General features: G+C 40.2%; 1 protein-coding gene across 1 annotated transcript in view; it reads left to right on the plus strand.

The window, feature by feature from the left end:
- Positions 1-23053, plus strand: part of LOC136319678 (uncharacterized) — a 122733-nt gene that overhangs the window by 29726 nt on the left and 69954 nt on the right. Inside the window, exon 4 of the mRNA XM_066252814.1 lies at positions 1983-2085. Coding sequence (XP_066108911.1) covers positions 1983-2085 — 103 coding nt within the window. The remainder of the gene's footprint in view (positions 1-1982; positions 2086-23053) is intronic.

Raw genomic sequence — 23053 nt, forward strand, 5'->3', positions numbered from 1 at the left:
CGTCCTCAGGGACGGGGCCAGAAGAGCACACAGACACACACGGGCCCCCGGAGGGACGGGCGAGGGTAGGGAATGCGGCTCAGGGTCTGACAGCACAAGACCCGAGGGCTGCAGAGCTGCTCCTTTCCGGGGAGGGCCTGCATTCCCCCGCACCCAGCCACCGTCCTTCCAGCACACTGAACGCTCACCGGCCTCCCCCCCTCGGTGAGCTGAGCACCCAGATTTCACCCTCTCCCCAGTAAGGAAACGGTTACGGCGTCCGGGAGTGCTGGACAGAGTCAGTCTTTGCAGATCAGTCTGCGAGAAGGCACCGAAAAAGGCACCAAAGACGAGGACTCCAAGTTCTGGGGCTGATCAGAGCCCCTCTCCCCAGATAAAGGAGATGTCCCCTCCCTGACTGCGTGTTCTGAAAGAGTAAAAGGGTCCCTACGACCTGCGAGAGGAGATGGGGCGAAAGCAAAGGGTCTGGGGGGTCTGCTCTCTGCCTCTCACTGGGGCCGTCTGTGGAGCGACAGCTTCGCCGAGGGAGAGGCAGAGGAGCCACGCCGGATTAAAAATAGCTTCACCCTGTTGTCCCTTCAGCTTTGCTTTTGTCTTTTGCTTCTTACACCCCCCTCCTTCCCCAGCCAGAAAGCCCTCCTCTCCCGAAAAGCCCGATCCTCCACCAGATTTGGGAGAAAGGTGACCTGAGAGGAAGTGAACTTGCGAGCAGGGGCTGAGCCACCAGAGCGCGGTGGGCTGGGGGTTCCTGCGCCCCGGGCCCCCTCACTTCTCCCACGGGGCCAGGTTTGGGGCCGGGGCTGCCGAGCCCGGGAGCCCCCGGCCGCAGCTGGCGTCGTGCACGCCGGAGCGAGTCCTCGCCTCGCCTCGCCTGAGCCAGACAACTGTTGCTGCTTTGAAGGAGCTGCGGCCGCAGCTCAGCAGCTAGGGCGGCTGCACGCGGGGCTGCGCGGCCCACTCCGACCCGGGCCGGAGGGCTCGCCCCGACAGGGGTCTCATTCGGGGCAGGACCGGGGCACAAGCCCCGTCCCCCTCCCCATCACAATGAGGGAAAGCCTGTGGCTTTTTCTGTCCCTCCCCTTCCCTCCTCAGGGCGATTGCATCAGCCCGAGGCCCATGGGGGCTGATCGAGCCCTCTCCCCCCACTTGGCCTTCGCCAGGGAAGGTGGACAGGGGGTGGGGGCGTCGTCTCCGTAAACCCTCCAACCGCTAATACACTCCTGTTTAAAAAAGCTACGTCGCCTGGTTAACCAAGGGCCTGATGGAAACTTCCAAACATTTGCATCTGATGCCAAACCCTCGAGCCCTTATAGGGAAGGGGGGAGCAGCTTGAGACCCTTCCCCAGCCCAGGCTGCCTCTCCAGGAAGCCGCTGGAAGGAACTTGGTCCCTGCAGCCCAGGCAACTAACGTAAGCTTTCACGTGTGTTAGGAAACCAGACTGCTTCTGAGCCTAACGAAGGGGTGAAGGCACCGCAGAGCCCCCTGCCCGCCTCCTGCCCTCTAGTGGCTGGGCAGGGCAGGGGTTTCTGCGTATTGCCCCCCACCCGCCGGCTCCCTTTGGCTGCTCTGCACCGTCCCTCCTCCGGGTCCCCTCCCATACCCCCAGCAGGAGCCAGCGTTTCTCCCTTTGGCCTTTTCTCCCCTTCTTTCTTCATTCCGAGACCTGGCCTTGTTCTGAGTCCCTTTGCCTTGCCTGCCTCGGGCTGGAGACAAAGGCAGGGACTGAGTCAAAGGTTCCCGGCACAATGCTTCAGTCTCAGATGAGGACCTTCTTCTCTATCCCAGAGACTTCTCAAACTGGGAGGCTTTGTGGGCAACTCTGAGAAGCTCTGCCCCAGCATCCCTGCCTCTTTGCCCTGGACCCAGCAGTGACTTTTTTGCCCTTTTCTTCCCCATCAGCCTCCCTTCGTCCAAGTCCCCAGTCTCTCCTTTCTCCTTCTGGGCCAGCAGAGTAACCTTCCCTATCCATTTGTTCTTTCAGGGGGTCCAACCTGTCCTGACACTCAGTGGTCTGCCACTGGAGGAGGGGGTCTCAGAGGTCACAGGAGCTGAAGAGACTGGAGGAATGAGCTTCGGAGTCCCAGGTGAGTGCAGAGGCCTCAGCCCACCACTGGTCTTGGCCTGCGCAGGCCCAAAGGGCCTACACACACACACACACACACACACACCTCACTTGAGGATGAGACACAGGGAGCCAGGGAGCCAATGTTGGGGACTGTCATCAGTGGTTTATTCTTTGGCAAAGGAAGGCACCCATCATAGACATCATGAGGAAGGACACAGGACCCTACACGGCAGGGCCTCCTTCCTGTCTTACCCCCTAGCAAGGCTCGGGCCTTGCTGTTTGAATGCTCCTATGCTCTCAGGACTAAGGGGTACAGGCCCTACTTGAGGGGCTCCACCCCCACTTTTTGAGCTACCTCAGGACTCTGAGGGGCTCAGGAGAGGCACAGTTCATCATTTGCTGAGTTCAGTTTCTCTGAGGAAACTAAAATATTGAGTTATGTCACCTTAACTGGAGTTCAACGTAGGATAGAAAGAAGTTTCAGGTTATGGATATTATTTTTTAAGGGTAATGCTTTAAACTCTAAATACATTTACTTTTTCTATTAACCAGAAAAGTCTTTTGCTACAGAGCTTTTGTTTAGCTGCCTTTCTGAGCTCCAGTGTCATACTGTGATTCTTATTGGGGAATTCAGTTCAGAGCTTGGCAGAGAATTCTGAAACTCCAGGGCTGTTAGATTTGTGAGAAATGGAGAAACTGAGCTAGCTGGTTAATCCTTGGATGCTACGTGAGCAAAATGTAGGAAGCTGTTAGCAATTTTAGAGGGAAACTAAGGCGCATGGCAGCACAGAAGCACATTACATGGAAGACCTTCAGATCATTACCGAACGGACCTATTTGCTCCGTTAATTAAATGACTGCTATGTGAATTTTATGAAATGTTTACATTTTGAAAGTGGAACTCAAATCATATAAATGGACTGGAATCATCTATAACCTCACCATATAAAATGACAACAAGGTCTTGAAATCATTGGCTGAAACTACCTTTTTAAAAATTTCCCTTTGGGATATAAGAATCTGAAGTTTGCAACATATGTCTTGGTGCAGTTAGGGATGCTGTTCATTCCAGAGATTAACATCTCTCTCTTTTCCTGATGAGTTGATATTTCAATTGCAAGAGAAATCTAAGAAAATAATATGGGGAGGGGGATTTGGCTGAAAGGTAACCTGACCATGTTTGAAAAACCCTGTCAATTTGAGGTTAAACCTCAGATATGTAGCATGCAAAAGCTGGAAAGAGCTATAGAGGATATATAAAGTGAAACCTTTATTTTATAAATTTTAAAAAACAGAGATTCAGAGAGGTTAAGTGATTTTATCAAGCTCACACAGCTGGGGCTTGAACCCAGGCTGTCCTCTCTGAGTACTTTCTGTTTCATTAAATATTTTCTATGCAGATAGTCCATAAATGCAACGCAGGGCATCATACCATTCCCTTCCAAAATGACTTGCATTTACAATGCCGGGGTTCAAAGAAGAGTTTACGGAAAGTTTCTCCTGCAAGAAATTAGCATTCTGGGGATACTGCTAGATTAAGAACAGCTCTCATCCCTTGCCTCTGACGTGGCCTAGACCTCAGAGCCTTCATGTTGGCCTCAGTTTGCTGAAGGAGTCATCAGCACAAGAAATTTGCTGTGTCACAGAATCCGAATACAGGTCTCTTTTCAGAGTCTCTCCTAGATGCAGCTCTGTGAGGTGTAGGCCCCTGTCCCTATTTCTCTGCCAGGTGGCACTTTGAGTCCCATCCTTCTTGCCTGCTACGTTTGACTGTAAACTGTTAGGAGGGTATAAGGACAGCTTTGAATTCTCCCAGGATTTCCAGATTACTTATAAGCAAGAAAGGTCCTCAAAAGGAGTTGTCAGACCAAGCAGGGGATCTGTTTGATCTTGTCCCTCAGATATCTTTTAAAATGCTGTTCATAGGACAGCTGTTTGGCCTGCTTAGTACTAAGTTTAAGATTTACTGCCACCCCTTAGATCTAACTTACTATTTTAGCTTTACATTTTCCCATCAATAACAGCCATTCCGATGCCATACTCATCATGTCCTCAGCACACAGGGATGGTAGCCATGCCGTGTGTGCTGTCACAAACAAACTGTCCTGGTGGCCTTGCTCACCGACTCTCCTGCCATTTGCTCCCCCACCTCCCCTTTGGGACATGCACTAGTTGGCGACTTCTGACTAGGAAAGGGGACACGTTTCTCTGCTTTAAAAGAAATGGATTTCAAGGAAGGAAATGAAATGGAGTGAAATTTACAATTAGGGTAGCAAGAAAAACAAGACTAACTAGCAGGGAAAGAGTTAAAAGAGCTCATTCTATCTGCTCTTTACTACTTAGGCTCATGACCTTGGAGAAGCAGTTCCATCCTTCCTGGGCCTCCATTTCTCCATCTATAAAATTGGTTGTGTTAGAACTTAGACCCTCCAATTATTCATTGATTCCACAAATGTTGAGTGTTTGTTTTTCCAACAATGTTTATTGAGTCCCTGCTATATATATCAGGCCTAATTTTAGGCCTTGGAGATAGAAATAAATTTTTCTCCCTTTGATAACTTAATGAAGCTATGGACCTTCTTCCCAAAAGAACAAAACAAGAAAAAAAAACCCCACCGATATTTTACATATAATTTCAGGGAGTTCATGACGTCCCTGGGCTCCATGAACCCCATATTGAAGTTTTTCATCCAGATAGTCTCTAAGGCCCACATTTTACAGTATTAAGCTTTGAAGCTTAGATTGCATCATCAAATCTTGCTTTCTAGCTGACCCTTTTTTTTTTTCTTTCCCTAGTAGCATTCTGTTGCATTTTCATCATGAGTTTTGGTTCCCCTTTTTTTGGAGAACAAATATTTGGAACTTAGTTAATACTTAGCAGATGGCTAAAATAAATGTTGTACAGAAAAGGAGTAACTAACAGGTAAGGGAGAGATGGAGCTGAGGGACAGAAGGAGATGAGAAGTTTTAATGACTAAGCCTAGCCTGGTCCGGCAGAATTTTGAAGAGATCATTTATCTTTTAGGCTAAGTGTTCTTGGCAAAGTCTAGTGATGCCACAGAGGGAAGAGAGGTTTGTGTTGGAGCTGCATAGAGTAAGGTCTCAATGTCAGGGCTTGTAGCAGAGATGGATTCCCTGTGGTGCTTTGACCACCAGGGGAAATCCCAGCTAGACAAGACAGGGATTCCTTGAGAAGGAAAGGACAGTCTGTTTGTTGGACTGTTAGTTTGATAGACTGGTCCAAATGGACTGGCCCTATTAGGTCGATAGACTGCTTTTGCATTACATGGCAGGGGGCTATATGGTGCGCAGTTCTTCTGCGGTCTTCAGTGAAAGAGAAATTGGGAGTCTTTAAGTCCCAGAATGGACGGGAAGAGGTCAGTATGCAAAGGTATCTTCCTAGTCTCCAGTCTTTCTGAGCCTCTTTCTTCCCTTCCTGCAGGCTTTCAGAACTCCTCCTTACAATGAGAAAGTCCTAAGCTTTGTCAGTCAGGGCAAAGGGCATTACCTGACTGTTGCACCGATCAGATACTAATGCAAACTTCACTTTCAGAGAGAGATAGAGGCTCTTATTCAACACTCTCCGGGTGCACAGCCAATGGAAGTCACAGCTGGGAGAGGCCCCTGAAAATGATAGGCCCAGATTAGGATCTAAATTTGCAAAGATTTTGTAGTAGATTGTGGGAGGACAGGATGAAGTGTGTGAATGTCTACTTAAACGAGAAAGCAGCAGATTGCTGCTGCTGAGGCTAAAGTATAGCAAAATCCATCTCATTCATTTTCTCAATTTCCTCGTCTGTATAACGGGGATAATAATAGCAACCTTACTGTTCTAGTAAGGAGGAACTGAGACAATGCATAGAAGAGCTCTGTACCTCACCGGTGCTCATAAATGTTAGTTGCTGTCATTGTTATTATTATTACTATTATTATTATTATTATTATTATTAATATTGTAGGGTTTGGGTGTGTTTTGTTTGTTTGTTTGTTTCTGCTTGACACGTAGAGCAATGGCATACTAGGCTTAGACCATAGACTCAGCAGTCATCGGACCAGGGCTATTCCCTGAATGACAGATAAAAGATAATCTTTTCCGGAAGCATCTGTCCATTTGCCCCATAGCCTGCCAGTGCCCAGGATTACCCGGCTGGGAGCAAATCAGAGGAGCTGATAAGAAAATCTTTTCCTCTACTTTCAGCATCCCTACACAAAGATTATCTCTTTGTAGTTTCATTTTCCTGTAATTCCTGCCTTTCAAGTACTTTTTAAAAAATCTGTTGAATTTAATCATGATTGTTCTTGCAAATCACTCCCTTTATACTTTTTTTTTTTTTAAGTTTTTGATCAAGGAGGAAAAGCAATTCGCTTAGGATACTTGCCATTTACTTTTTACTTCCAGCTTATATTTGGTCCTAAATGTTCCCTCCAAAGAAGGGTACAAGCAAAAATAGGAGGGTGAGCATAAATAATACTATTTGCTGTCATGAATGATGTTTTCTCTTTTCTTTTCATACATACAGGGTGGGGCAAAAGTAGGTTTACAGTCATAAGTACAGACAGCAGTTTATTCTTGTATCATTAGGTATTCATTGTTGTAGCATTTTCCATAGGAGCACCTGTAAACCTACTTTTGTCCCACTCTGTATTTTATCTTTATTCTTTCCCTCTTCCAGCTTCACTTTTTATGGTCTTATAAATCTTGCCATCTTCTCTTACCTCCCCCCTAAAAAACAATCTTTGCTCTCCTCCCTCGAATCCACTTAACTTGTCTTATCGGGTATTTCCTTTCAGTCTTGGCTGCAAATTGCAGGGGTGATTATCGGAAGAATCTGATGGGGTCTCTATGTCTTCCGAGTGACAATGTGGAAAAAAGGGAGCAGGGCCACATTTGCACCCTCGAACCTGTTCGAGCACGACCCCATCCATTCTGAAAGAAAGGAAAAGATGTTTTTGTTTTTGTTTATTTATTTAATTTGTTTTTTAATGTAAACTGGAGGCTTCTCCACAGACTTTTCAACTTTTGACCCAGAGCCTACCCATTGCTTTTATTCAGTGACTCCTCTTTCTTTTTTTTTTTTTTTTTTTTAATTTTTTAATTTATTCATTTTTTAGAGAGAGGAGACAGGGACAGATAGAGAAGGGAGGGAGGAGCAGGAAGCATCAGCTCCCACATGTGCCTTGACCAGGGAAGCCTGGGGTTTCAGGCCAGTGACCTCAGCATTTCAGGTCGACGCTTTTACCCACTGCGCCACCACAGGTCAGGCATCTTTCTTTTTAATTTTTTTAAATTTATTGATTTTAGAGGGAGAGATAGAGAGAAAAGCATCGATTTATTGTTCCTTTTATTTATGCATTCATTGGTTGATTCTTCTATGTGCTCTGGCCGAGGATTGCGCCCATAACCTTGGCATATCTGGATGACGAGGACAACATTCTAACCAACTGAGCTACCTGGCCAAAGCTTTCTTTAAAAAAAAAGAAAAAGAATCATAATAAAAAGCTCTGGGACATGTCAAACGCAGTCTATAGCATAGTCCTTGCCATCTCTTCTTTGCAGCCTTTTAAGGGGAGAATACAAGCAGCATAGTGGGAGAAAGTTACACCTAATGGCTGAGAGCCCTGGGCTTTGAGGCCAGAGAGACCTAATTGTACTCTCCAGTTCTGCTCTTTTCAGCGGCATGCCTTACCTGTAAAATGGGGACATTCAAATACCTATTTCATAAGGTTGTTAGGAAAATGAAATGAGATGTCAATAAACTACCTCAGGCATGAAGTACGGACTCAGCTGATATTAACTGTTATTATAAAGACAGGTCTCTGAAGACTCGGGACTAGAGACAGTCCTGGATTAGCTGGAAAAGTTAAAAATAAGAATAAGGAGGCATAAAGGTTAAGTCACTATGAGTCATAAGGTCAAAGAGGAATATAACATCAAGGAGTATCCAAATCATACCAAGATTTTCTGGATGAGAATCGGGCAGGGAACCAGTCCGTAGCTGAACGGATAATGAGAACATGAGGGAGCTTGCTCAGGGCTTCCTGGCCTCCGAGCAGAGCTGATCATTCGAACTGGAGTGACTGACACTACAGTGACCCTTAAATCCCTCAATAGACAAATTCACCCTGTAAGGAATTTATAATCACTGGGCCTGGGGTCAGGTCATCTTTAAGGCCCAGATCTTAGGTTAGTAAGAAAAAAAAATCAAAAAAAGAAATAGTTTTACTATTTATCTCAGGGTGGAGTGAATGATTTCTTTTTCTTTTTTTAATTAAGGAGTCTCCTTCACCCTTTGAATCTGTGGCAGGAGCAGTGGGTCAGGGACAAGAAAAAGAATAGAAAGCCTACTTGCTAGAGATAGAGGTTCTATAAACAAAAACGAATTGTCTGGAAGATTCTTTATTTCTCAGCTGATTGAAGGGCAGTAAGTAAATTGGCAGCTTATCAATTGATCAAAAAGGAAAAATGAAGCAGATATAACCCTCCAAACCTTATCCTTTAGATTTTCACCACCTCTGAGCATTAATACCACATTTAGTGAAATAATATTTATATAAAAGAGAGCTACAGTTTCCTCCTACAGAATTTCTTTATGTCTAACTTAAAAAAAATTTAAATATAGATATACATAAGGGAACACAGAAACTGTTATTTATAATAAAATTATAAAAAGAAAGAAAAATTTTTATTGATAGCTTTCTGACTTAAATATTTTCAATAGAGTTAAAGAATTAAAATGAAAATGTTAAGAAAAAACATTTTAGTCTCTAACACTAATCTAGTATTTGCATGTATTTGCAGGCTTACAAAACCTCCAGTTTCTAGATATTTCCTCTCAGAGTTACCCTTAGGAAATTTATCCAGAATAAAACCTGTTTCACAAGAAATATTTACATTTAAACATAAACTGATCATAAAAACAGTTGATATCTCTTCAAATTACAAACAAATATTTTAAAAACATATATATAAGCTTCTCTCTTTTTTTTAGGATTAGCTTTGAGCTTTTAAACTTTCTTCTCATGATGATTTAGAGCTCTGAGAGAAAGGAAAATCTTTTTAAAAGAAGGGAAACCTTTTAAAATAAACTATACATTTTGTTTTCATTTTATGGTTGAAAATCTTCTTTCTCAGTAAGCTACCCCCTCAGCTACTCTGAGATTTAACATGAAATTTTGTTTCTTTATTTGTCTGTTTTTTTGTATAGCTTACTTTACTACAGATAATTTATCCCAGTAAAGATGATCATTTAACCAAAGCTCAGTAGCTAAGATATTTTATTTATGAATATAAAATATTAATTTTTCATGTGGCATAAAATAAATATAACTTTCTACAGAGGGCTATGTCACTTCATCAATATGCTTATTTTGGGGAGGTGTCCTGCTTTCTCATCTATTCACAAACTCATTTCTTAATTTGAAAATAAAACCCCTTTTTGAGTTAATTTTTTTTTAGTTAGAAATATAATTTTTAGTCAGAGAATCTTCCCAGATACAATTCTAAACAGAGCAGCTTTTTTTTTTTTACTAACATTAATTTTTAGGAGTTTATGTTTTTAGTCCTCGATTGATGCTATCTCTCTTTTTTTGTACATGCTCCAGGATTATAAAATTTTAGATCTTATTATAACATCAAAATAGATTGTCTTATATATATAATACTTATAAAAGAATTGATTATACATGACACTAAATAGGGACTGCTATTTATTTACTGCTTTGCTTTTTGGCAAAAATATTTTTGTTGTGTTTGTTTTGTTTTGTTTTTTAATGTAGGAGAGCCTTATAATAAACTAAAGTAATAAATTCTGACAGTTGTTTGAGGAGTCATTTTATAGAATGAAATGTAGTTTATGGAACTCTCCAGAAACTAGTATGATTTTTTAAAATCATATATCCAAAAAAGTATAAAAACCCAGATTATAGAAATTGCTCCAAATTACCTTTTTAAAAATTTTACAAATCTTTGTTTCTTATACCCGTGCATCATGACCACCAACCTGTTGCATTTAAATTTATTACATCTGCCATAGACCAGAGAAGGTGAGACTTGAGTTGATTAAAATGATTACTCATATATATGTCCATACACACAAGTGGTTTTTTTTTTTTTTTCATTCTTTTAGTTGCCTGTTAATATGCAACCTTATGGGGGGAAATAGGGCTTATAGAGATCTCTTTTATATATTAAAATGGAGGTTTTATGGTAGTCAGGAAAGGGAGTGAATGTTTGTTCATTCTTCTTTCTCTTCAAGGGGGTCAGAATTATATTTTTTATGTCATGGATTCTTGGAGGCTAAGGTATATTTACTGAAAGTAAGGAAGGGAGGCTGTGATCTTAAAAGATCCTCAAAGGATGAGGGAGAAATATGTCACCAGCTATTAAGTGACTCGGAGGGGACAGGATAGAGACCCAGGGAATTTATTCCAACACATTAGCTTAGTGATATCAGCAAAATCCTGACATTGTATACTCGACAGCCATTCACATGTTGGTAATTTCATTATGTGTTTTGTTTTTTTTTTGGACAGGTGCATGAGCATACATGCACATATATACACTATTGCAAGCAGAGATGCTAGCCCATCTTTCTCACTTAGAAAGTAGAACTTAACCATTTGTATCCAAAGGTATCCTAATGTTAAAACAGTCACGCTAGCTGACCAGTATACTAGAAGATATGAATTTCTCTAAGTTTCAATCAAAATTGAAGTGGATTCTACCGCATAAATAAGCTAAATATTGACATTAATTTTCCACATAGGATACTACTTTTTTTTCAAAAGTAGGCTACCCTCAAGTCTGAAACGAACCTAGAACCCTCTTTGCCTTCTCAAACAGACTGATTATGGATCTGTGTAGCTCTCAGTTTCTGACAGTTTTAAATCAAAACCTCTTTAAATAAAATTTCAATCTCCAACCTTGAATGTGGGGAAATCCCAATAACAGTATAGAAAAAGCATTATCTAAAATGGATTAACATCAGTATCATGTAAAAAAAATTATAGTTGTCAAATTTCTAAATCCTGTGAGAAGAGCAAGCACTGGTTTTGTTTTCTCTTTGAGATCCTCAGAAGGAAAGCAGTAAGTAACATAATTATAACCCTCAAAATTGCTGTGCTGCCATTATTTACTGCAAATTTTGTTACTAAAATATTGCTAATGAGCAAAAATAAAACAATATCTATGAAGCAGGGTAAAGAAAGAAAAAGTAAAATATAAAAATAAAACTATAAAAAGAGAAAGGAAAGAAAAAAAATCTGACCACAGGAAATTAAATTTAGAGGACTGTTTGAAGCAGGTTTAAACCCATGATAAAAATATCAAATGAAATTTTTCTCTGTGCCAATCTCTTTATTCAGAAGCACACATACATAAATTCAGAATTGATACATAAGTAGCATTTTCAAAATTGATATGTCAAGTTTATTTAAAACTCTGCTGCTGTTAAATTTGCCCATTATATTATGATAAATATAAAAATCAGTATTCTCTGAAAGAGATTTCTTTTTTTCCAAACTGGGATCAGTATCGAAAGGGGGAAAGGTCAATTTATCCTTCACCCTGATGATTAGATTAAGGACTTTCTGAGTCATAAAGAGTTACAATTTTTAAATCTTAATTACTCCATAATAACACAATCCTTGAAAAAGTAGTAATCATTTTTAAATGCCCTCAAATTAAAAAAAAAAAAAAGTGCAGCTTTGGGAAGGGATCTTTGAAGAAAAAAAAATGCTAGCAGTTTATACAAAACCAAACAAGAAGGTTGAATCTATTTTGTTAATATATTGAAAATATCGGTTTGGAGGGAAATGTTCTTTGGGGGGAAATCTTCAGTAAATAAAGTACTTTAGGAAAGCATTCAATGTAGTGAAAAAAATACTCTTAAAAGGATACTAAAATATATGAGGAAGTTGAGTCTTAAAAATATTTTATTGAATATTTGATTCTATTAACTGATTTGGTTTTCTTTTTTCTTTTTTAAAAATTGTGTTGATTTAACAATTGTAATCTCTAAACTGTCTCTGTTTTACAAGAGGCCTTCTGCATCTCCCATGTTTGCACTAGAAATATATTTTACTAGGGAATATACATTACTCCTTGTTTTTCTTTTCCCTTTTCTTTCTGGATATTTCCTTTTCCTTCAGAATTTCACATCATACTGCCCACTACCAAAAGTGGGTACTACCCAATCAAAAAAATTGGGGAGGATCTCTTTTTCCCCTTTTCTTATTTTTTTAAGATTTTTTTTCTTGTAAAGCAAATACCTTTTACTTACAGCAAACAAATGGTCCTGATATAGTCAGGGCCTCCTTATTGGACTATTATGGCATCTCTACATTTGAAACCCATTATTATGCAGGTTTGGGTAAAACAATCTTGGTGGAAATATCAGAACTGCACAAAGTACATGTTTGATATTAACAAAGGAGTGAGTCTGACCCCAACCCTAACAGTGCCGAAGAGCCTGTTTGTTGGTGGTTTTCTCTCACAGTGCAGAGTGAAGGACTCTGTGGGTCCCTGGGGAAGCGGAGACATGTGGTGGCCCCACCAAAATCAAGCTGAAGGTTCTCAGGTGTATGTAGCTATTTGTATGGGCACAGGCTTTGTGTATAATCTCTATCTTTTCACCCAAACCTGCCTGAGGGGAGGTACAGTCCAGTCTGGTTGATGGGTTTGAAAACAATAGTTGAATTCAGATCAACTGGTTATTAAGCAGTGAGTGATACACTTCCATTGATTATCTGACAAAAAACAATTGGTACATACTTCCTCTCCCCCTGCAGAAGTTGATTGAACACTGTTGATTTATTTATTCATTTATTCAACAAGATCCTTCTGGATGAGTCGTCAGATGTTAGATGTAAATGAAAAGGACTTACTTGTTAACACTGATCATTGAGTTCTATTGGTCTGTAGGTTTTTTACAAGGTTCTCTACTGTAAGATTTTTTTTAAAAAAGACTTTATTTATTCATTTTAGTGGAGAGAAAGAGAGAGAGAGAGAGAGAGAGAGAGAAGGGGAAGGAGCAGGAAGCATCAATTTGCTTATGTGCTTTGACCAGACTAGCCCGGGGTTTCGAACCCACGACCTCAGCATTCCAGATGGACACTTTATCCACTGCGCCACCACAGGTCAGGCTCCACTGTAAGATTAATACACTTAAAATGAATCCTGGTTAGTTTCCTATTAACAACAACAAAAATGATAACCCCCAGTAGGGAGTATCAAATGAAGTTTTTACTATTTAGGTATTTATTTGAATAAATTCAAAAGTTCCTTAAAAATATACTTCTGTGGATTGACAGCTTTCTACCTCCCTCCCAGGTGCACCACAGAGAAAACATTCACAGAACACATGCACACACAGATAAAGAGGTCTGTTGCCCTCTTCATATATTGTTCCATATATTTTGGTGTTTGCAGGTTGGCCTAAGGAATAAACCTATTCCCAAAGCATTTTATATAAGCTTATTCAATATAGAAACTTAGGACTTTATGGGACTGATAGAGACCCTTGATATCATGTCACACAAACTCCCTAAATTCCTAATTTTATACAAATGAAAACCGAGGCAGAATGAAGGGCACCATGCTGCTTCAAGTCCACAGACAATTAGTGATGGGCCTGGAATTAGAACCAGCTCGCCTGATGAAGTATGGCTCTGGGCAGAGTAGAGAAGGGGTTCTAAGGTCCTGGGTGGGGCAAAGGACAACGGGCAGAAAAAGAAGATGTGTCCTTTTCTGGCTAGGCCATTTTTCTGAGACAGACTTATCGAAGACTAAGCCATACAACTGAGCTGATCAGTCTAAGTCTTCGCCTCATTTCTGTCAAGTCCCCTAACGATGGTGACCTTCTCATAATGTAATACAGCAAACAGTTATGAACGTCTGAAATGTGTGAACACCCTGCTGCATATTAGCAAACGGAAGGGTAAATTAAATAATGTCTATAAAAGTGCCTGGCACCCACTCAATAAATGTTCATTCACTTCCTATCTATAAGGACAGATTTCAATCAAGACAGATTTATATAGCAACTAATACAAGGCACAACGAATGAAGTCTTAACTAAGGTCAAAACAAATTGCTAAGACCCTAGCCAGATGGCTTGGTTGGATAAAGAACCATCCCGAAGCACAGAGGTTGCTGGTTTGATTCCCAGTCAGGGCACATACAGAAATGGAATGACGTTCCTGTCTCTCTCTCTCTCTTCTCCTTGCTCTCTCTCTAAAATCAATACAATAAATATTAAAAAAACAAATTGCTGTGGCACTGATCGGAAGGGATGCTAATTCTGATGGGAGTTCAGAGGGTAGGGAGCATGTGAGCTGTTTCTGGTGAGATGAGTAGGATTTTGATGGAAAGATAACGAGTAAAGGCATGGCGAGCTGTGGGAACATCACAATAAAGGCCTAGAGCAGTGAGTGCATGGTGTATTCTGGAAATGTCAGGTGATATCTCGGAGCACTGGGTGATTGCAATGATGAAGAGGAAAAGAAACCCACCAAGATAGGGGCCAGGTGGTAGAGGAAGTTGAATGCAGAGGACTTGGTACTAAATTTTGAAGGTATTACAGAGCCATTGAAGGCTTTCGACTGAGGCGGCTGATTTGTGGTGATAATATTAGAGAGTGAGTGGTTTGGAAGAGCAAAAAATGGAAACTGAGCCTGCTCAAATTATTGATAATTCTGGTCATTAGGAGAGATCTGCTTTTTTTTTTTTTTTTTTTTTTTTTTGATTGCTTCAAAGGAAGTCAAAGCATTGTGACAGTGCTTGATAGAAACTCAATTAGGGTGACACGATTTATGCAATGAGGAGCTGGTGGGCCGAGGAGCGACATGGGCCTTAGGCTTCCCTGTAGAACCCAGGGCACCCAGTACCAGTCAGTGCCTTCCAGAAGCAGCCGAGTTACTGGGCATCCTTCCATGCCTGTGTGGTATGAAGTGTCCCTGCTGGGGTGGAAGAGGCTCATCACCTGGGGGAAGAATGGCGTTTGGATAGCCAGCATCTTCACCCAGAGTTCTGTTACGTGTGCCATGTGTCTGGTCGCCTGGGCCACTTATGTTCCTTTCGAACTGCATCTACAGATAAGGTGGCATCTCCTTCCTCCGGATCCCCGCTCCAGGAGAGGATCAGTTTCTTGACCTGGGGTCTTTTTTTCCCTGCAAACCTGATCTCAGTGAAATTGAAGTTGATTCGTTCCTTTCACACACCCCTTTCTGTTCAAGCCAGCAAAAGGTCACCAGACCTTTCTTCTACTTCCCCCCACGCACAGCTCCCTTCTCTTCTTGCTCTGTTTTCTTGTACCCTGTGCCTGCCTGTCTCTCCCTTCTGCCCCTGAGTACTCACATCGTTGTCCTTAGGCCATCTTCCTCTCAGCCCTCTTGGCTTTAACAGCCCTCTTGAAACTTTTCTCATGTGTACATCTCATGTCTCTGCTCTGATGTCCCTCCCTGTGTTGTGCCTTCCATGTCAGAGTGAGATGTGACGAGTTAGGCAAGAAAAACCCCTTCTGGGCATGCAGATAAGACTCAGCCAGACCTTGGAATGATGTCGGGTCAGAAAGCGAGTAGGGGTGTGTGTGTGTGTGTGTGTGTGTGTGTGTGTGTAGGTGAGACTGTGATATCACATATACGCAATTGTCCACTGGTTTGTGTATCTAGAGGAGGAGGTATATTCAGGTCGTAGACCCAAAACCAGATGTTTAAAAATCTGGTTCTTATTTCTAATATCACTTTGGACAATGTCATGGTTTAGAAATTAATTTTTATATCTGGATAAAAATTCTCTGCAATGCTATTCACCTAATGGTAATGGTGGTTATTGCTCGATAGTAGGACTTACCAGTAAGTAGTGTGATTTTCCAAAAACTTTCTTTTTGAGGCTTTTATGCACTGTTTAAGTTCTTAATGGGAAGTCAGAATACCAGAACGTTGCCTCAGATCATGACAGCCTATGTGTCCCTTGGTACTGAATCTTTTTCTATTTCTGGTACTTTTTAAAACCATATAACAGAGGAGCAGATTTTATTTTATGTAATTGTTTTTCCATGAAAACCCCTCTTATTTATTTGATTAAACAAAAGTAAAATAAGCTGCCTAAGAACAATTTTAAAGTCCAAAAGACACCAACTTTGTTTCAAGGCTGCAGAAGCTGGTACAGCATCCCCTTGCTGCCTTCTGCAGCCTGCTCTGTGGCCCACAGAGGTCTGTGCAGAAGCCTGTCAGCTAACACGGGGATTTCTGAACTTTTCCATTGTTTTTTCACTAGTTCATTGCCTGTCATGCCTGGGGCCTGCAGTACCATATTTAATATTTAGAAGTAAAAATCCACAGGAAAAAGGAAACACCCCAAACAAAAACTCACTTTAAAGGTTTGAGGGAAAACCTTTACTTCCGTCCCCTCCACTTAATTGATGGGACCTGCACTACCACTGCGAGGCTAATTTTATACAGTGTCCAGAGGTAGTCAGTACCCCAGATGGGCTCGCAGATGGTTTCTGTGGCCCAGAGAGTTATACTGGGGGTGTATATACCTTACCTTATGTCTGCGTTGGAAAAAAAAATTGTTTTAAATAAAATTCTTAGTCTAACATCAGGCACCATTCCTATATTATTTTCTCCAAATCTGTATTTACCTTTCTCACAAAAAAGAAAAAAAAAGAAAAAAAAATTCAACTGAGTCATGTTCTACACTTAAAAATAAAAACATTTTGCTGACCGGGCATGACAGTTAAGGGACAGTAGAGATTCGTTAAAAAAAAAAAAAATGCGCCTGACCTGTGGTGGCGCAGTGGGATAAAGCGTCGACCTGGAACACTGAGGTTGCCGGTTCGAAACCCTGGGCTTGCCTGGTCAAGGCACATATGGGAGTTGATGCTTCCTGCTCCTCCCCCTTCTCTCTCTCTCCCCTCTCTCTAAAAATCAATTAAAAAATCAATAAAAAAAAAAATGCTAACGACTCTCCCAGCCACGTGAGTATACCTAACATGCTAGTTAATGACATCTCTTGCCCACCCACCCTCTCACCTGCATTGATTCAGAGCGGGAGACTTTAGAAGTCCCATCTAGCTTCCCAAATCCATGATTCTAACTTAGTTTCTTTACATCAAAATCACTTATAATTGTTTTTGGTTTTAAAGAGAGCTTATGCTTAAAAAAACAACAACAACACAAAAAAGACGTTGTGATTTCAAAGGTTTCCTAAGCACACATAAATAGAACAGTGGATGAATGGGTGGATGGATGAAGGTAGACACTCCAGATATTATTATGTACAAAATGAGATCATACTGCTACTTTTAAACAAAATTAATATATTTTGTTTTGCTCAAACTAAAAGAAGAAAAAATATGGAATTGTTAACTTCAAATAAACATTTCTTTATCAAGAGAAGTATCATTTCTTAAAAATATCCCTTCTGATGTTAAGAAGAGGCTATGAAGTACCTTAACAGGTTGTGGTCGTATTTTTTCCCCTAAATGATTCCATTCCAGGCAGCACTGATTCACTCCCTGCCGTGAAAGGACTCCTCTGTTCCTCCCACCCCTTCTCCCTTATTTTGATTTTTATTGTGATATCACTTATATTATTTTGTTATTTAGTCATATTATTATTTGTACATTATCAAGTTTTTTATCATTCCTGTAATTACAACTTATAGCAATTGTCTAATATATATATATAAATAGCAATTGTTTATATATATATAGCAATTGTTATATATATATTTATAAGCAATTGTTATATATGTAAATATATATATAGCAATTGTTTATAAATATATATATATAAATTCCTTTAATCACAACTTCTCCATCCTTGAGTTCTTTATTTAAATTTATTGTTTTTAATTGACTGAATTGTATTGTAAACATTTTTTTCTTCTGAATCATTTATTGATACCGTTTCATTGAATTATTTGATATATGTTGCCTTTATATTTGAATAAGCACACTATTCTTAGGTCACACTCTATTTCTAAAGAACCATATGGTTATTTCTCCATTCTTTCTGGCATTGAGTATTGTTGTGGAGAAGGCTTTCGGCATGATTATTTCCCATTAGAGGTGATTTACATTTTCTGACTGAATGTTTGAAAAGTTGTGTTGTTTTTCTTTATCCTTGATCTTATATGTTTGCATTGTGAGTTTTACATTCAATTTTTCTAAAATCCAAAGTGTGTTTTTCAGTAGACAGATATAGTCCTTCCTGGCTTAATATTATTAGCTGTAAGACTTTCCCAAGTTACTTAATCTCTTTATGCCTCAGTTTCTTTACCTGTAAAATGTAAATAATTATATCTACCTCATAGCATTGTTGTGATAGCTGGACTCAGTACAGGGAAAGTCTGTAGAGCAGTGAACAACACATAATAAGCACTATTTTAAAAGTTGCTTATATTTTTAGGAAATTTTCTTGTGTTGGGTCTTTTCGTACTTTTCTCTGCTCTATTTCTTGGGTTTGCTGCTTTAAAGATATGTAATATTATTATTGATCAACTTTACCTTCAGTGTATATTGAATTCTCTATGATTTGTTTTGTCTTTTTAATATATGTATGCTTTGATTATTTGAGTCTTTTATTCTATAACTATAATTTATTTTCAGCAGCATCTATTCCATCCTTTGATATTTTTATCTGTTAATTTTTTAATGCTATTGTTTTGGCATCCATTCTTTCCTTTGAGCTGCTGTTTCTTTTTTCGTGTTTATTTTTTTGTTGTTGTTCTTTTATCATCTCATGAAGTTCATGTTCTTTTTTTTTTTTAATTTTTTAAAAATTTTTATTGTTTAAAAAAACAGAGGACATAGTTGCTTCACTTTAGTTGTTCATTGATTGCTTGTTGTATGTGCCTTGACCGGGCAAGCCCAGGGTTTTGAACCGGCAACCTCAGCATTCTAAGTCAATGCTTTATCCACCGCGCCACCACAGGTCAGGCGAAGTTCATGTTCTTAATTCAGTTTTTCTTTAGTGAAATGCACAAGTGAAAGGTTTTTCTTCTCTTTCTTGAGCTATATTTTCTAGGCTGACTATCTGTATGTCTTTTGCATGCTATGTTCATGTGTGCGTGTGTGTGTGTGTCTTATATGTACTTATATTGGTGCCATTGCATTTATTTTTTTAATTGAGATATAATTGACTAATATAACATTATATTAGTTTCATATACTCATTTGATATTTGTATATTATTTCTTTTTATCTTGAACATATACGTCCATATTATATTTTCTGTCTATTCATACAGTGTTAGTGATGTCTTGACTATTATCTCTACCCTTTAAGAGCTGTGCAACTTTTTTCTCTAACTTTTGAACAAGGAGGCAGGGAGGGCTCACCGGAGGTTTGCTTTATTAGATAGCTTAGGCTCTACTCTCCCTTTGGAGAGTTTGTTAGTTGTCTTGTACCAGAGTTCACACCATCTGGTTTGGGTCGGGAGTGGATCTCCTTCTGATGTGTAGATAACCTCTTTATGCCCATGCCTGACATAGGCCCTGGAATCTCCACTTTGCCAGAAGCAGCCTCCTTGTCTCTGCCCTCTGTTTCTCTTAGACAGCTGTTTACAGCTGTTTCTACTACATCCCAGTGAGGAAGAAAAACACCAGGCTAGCCTCAGTTTGGCTCTCACCAGGTTCAGAACGTTAGGTGAGAATGCTCATGATTGGCTGGACCGACCACTGGAGCTTCTGAGAAGTCACGATGTAGTTAGGAGACTTGCGATTCTGTGGCCCAACTCTACCCATGAACTGTTGTCTTTTTCTAGCCACCACTTTCTGAGCCTTAATTATAATGTTGACCATGCACCTTCAGCTGCTACTAGAGAACTTGGTTATTAACTTCCTTGAGCATTGGGGAAGGAGTTTCTGTGGGACACTTCTCTTCTTTCCTCTCAGCTCATGGTCTGTCTCTGGACTTCACTTCTATCGGTCTTCCTTCAGTTTCCCAGGAATAATATTGAGGGGCTTATAGGAAAATGAAAAAAACTTTTATAGAATTACATTTAGTTACAAAATGAATGCATGTTCATTGTAACCAGTTTAGAAATAAAAGGATGTATAAATACAACTTCATACTTGCCTCCCAGCAAGTGCCCCATTTCCATTTTTATGAGGTAACATCTTGGGGGTGAGAGGTAATGTCTTTAAAAACACAAGAACCCTTTACAGTCAAGGTACAGTATGACTCCATTGTGCCAATAATGTACACACACAAATTTGGCCCCTTTGTACAACTAGTGAATTTGGTGGAATGTTTTCAGAGTGTTCTTGGGAGATAATAACTTGAGGAAGGTAGTAAGCTCCCTAAAAGCAGGGATTTAACTTCTTCCGAACCCCGAACCCCCAACACACACTACAGTATCCTCAATGCCTACGATAGTGCCTGGCACATGATCGTACTCAGTACATTTTTGTTTCATAAATAAGCAAATGAATGAATAGCAGGCCTCAGGTGATTTTGTTTTGAGAGGCATTCATATCGTTTGGCAGCCCAGGGCTGGCAGTAACAGGTTCATGCTGATGGTTAGGCCACCGGAAAGATGAAGTGATGTTCCTCTGAAGATGAGAGGAACGTTAAGCACATTTTTTAAGCTTGTCGACATGTCTTTGTAAAAGCTGAGATATAACTGACTTATTATATTAGTTTCAGGTATATAACATGATTCGATACATGTATATATTGTGACATGATCACCACAGGAGCATCCTTCATGACACATAGTTACACATTTTTTTTTATAATGAGAACTTTAAGATCTACTCTCCTAGCCATTTTTGAGTGTGCAATCCAGTATTATGAACTATAGTTACGATGCTATACATCCCCAGGGCTTACCTATGTTATAACTGGAAGTTTGTGCCTTTTAACCATTTTCAGCCATTTTGCCTACCCACCAACCCCCACCTCTGTCGATGAGTTGGTTATTTTTTTGTAGATGCCACAAGTAAGTGAGATTATACAGTATGTCTTTCTCTTTCTGACTGCTTTCAGTTAGCATAATTCCCTCAAGTTCCATCCATGTTGTTGCAATGGCAGGATTTACTTCTTGTTTATGGCCGAATAGTATTCCAATGTATATGTATACCACAACTTCTTTATCCACTCATCTATCAGGGGGCACTTAGGTTGCTTCCCTGTCTTGGCGACTGCAAAGAATGCTGTAGTGAACATGGGAATGCAGATATCTTTTCATATTGGTGTTTCTGTTTCCTTCAAATAAATACCTAGAAGTAAAATTCCGGGGTCACATGGTAGTTCTACTTTTAATCTTTTGAGGAACTCCATACTGTTTTTCATAGAGGCTGCACCAATTTACATTCCCACCAAAAAGGGTTTCTTTTTTTTTTTTCTCCACATTCTTACCAACACTTGTTATTTCTTGTTGGTTGTTTTTTTTTTTTTTAAATAACAACCTTTTCTGACAAGTGTAAGATGATATCTCACGTGGCTTTGATTTGCATTTTCCCAGTGCAAATCATCTTTTTCATCTACCTGTTGGCTATTTGTATGTCTTCTTTGAAAAAAATGTCTACTCAGATCCTGTGTCTATTTTTTAATTGAATTATTTGGGTATTTTTTTTTTAATTTTTTTGTATAGGAACAGAGAGAGAGTCAGATAGAGGGATAGACAGGGACAGACAGACAGGAAGGGAGAGAGATGAGAAGCATCAATCATCAGTTTTTCGTTGTGACACCATAGTTGTTCATTGATTGCTTTCTCATATGTGCCATGACCGCGGACCTTCAGCAGACTGAGTAACCCCCCACTCGAGCCAGTGACCTTGGGTCCAAGCTGGTGAGCTTTTTGCTCAAACCAGATGAGCCCACACTCAAGCTGGCAACCTTGGGGTCTCGAACCTGGGTCCTTTTGCATCCCAGTCTGACGCTCTATCCACTGCGCCACCGCCTGGTCAGGCTGTTTGGGTATTTTTGTGATTGGGTTGCATGATGTGCACTTTTTAAAAGCAAAAATAACATTTTCTTAATTTAAAGAGCAATGGTTTTTCTTTGGAAAAAAATTAGAAAGTGCATTTAATCAAAAAGAAGAAAAAATACTCAAAATCGTACCACTCAGAGAGAGCACCTTAGTGTATGCATCTGTGTATAGTTTGTTTGTTTTACAAAAACAGGCTCAATCATCCATTTTTCACTTTACATATTGAGAACAGTCCTTTCTGTAATATCTATTCAATCGCTAATTGATATCTATTTAAGTGAAAGGAGGGGAGATAGAGAGACAGACTCCTTCATGAAGCCAATGCTCAGACCAACCGAGTTATCCTCAGTGCCTGGGGCCAACACTCAGACCAATCAAGCCACTGGCTGCCAGAGAGGGAGAGAGGGAGAAGGGGGAGAGGGAGGAGAAGAGAAGCAGATGGTCACTTTCCATGTGTGTCCTGATCGGAGATCGAACCTGGGACATCTGCGTGCCAGGCTGACACTCTATCCACTGAGCCAACTGTCCAGGGCCCACTACATGATTTTAAGTGGCTAAGAACAACTACAATACATGTGTGTCCCATGATATACTTCACTGATCCCTTATTTTTGGAAATTTTTCAACTTAAAGTTTTTCTGGCTGTTGTAACTAATGCAGCAATGAACTTATTTGTAACAAAATCTTTGTGAAGATTTCTAATTATTTGAGAATAAATTATCACCAAATTGCTTTTCAGAAATTATTGCCAAATAGCGAAACACTTTGGAAGGCCTTACATTGAAAGCAGTTAAAATGAGAGTTAAAGCCAGGGGGCAGGAGGATGAGGAGGCTACATAAATGGATCTGCTTCAACTACCTAAGAAAGTCTCTCCTCAAGGAATATCTCATTTCCAAATGAAGCCAGACGTGTAAGGTCCTGCTGGTTCACTAATGCCCCAAAGAGCTGGATTTTGTGTCTTATTCCCTTTCTCTGCCTATCCCAATTCAGTATAGAGAAGTTTTGAGATTGTGGATTGGAGTTAAAAACCCGTATCTTTGTTCTA

Source organism: Saccopteryx bilineata, chromosome 1 (assembly GCF_036850765.1).
Source record: "Saccopteryx bilineata isolate mSacBil1 chromosome 1, mSacBil1_pri_phased_curated, whole genome shotgun sequence".
NCBI lineage: Eukaryota > Metazoa > Chordata > Mammalia > Chiroptera > Emballonuridae > Saccopteryx > Saccopteryx bilineata.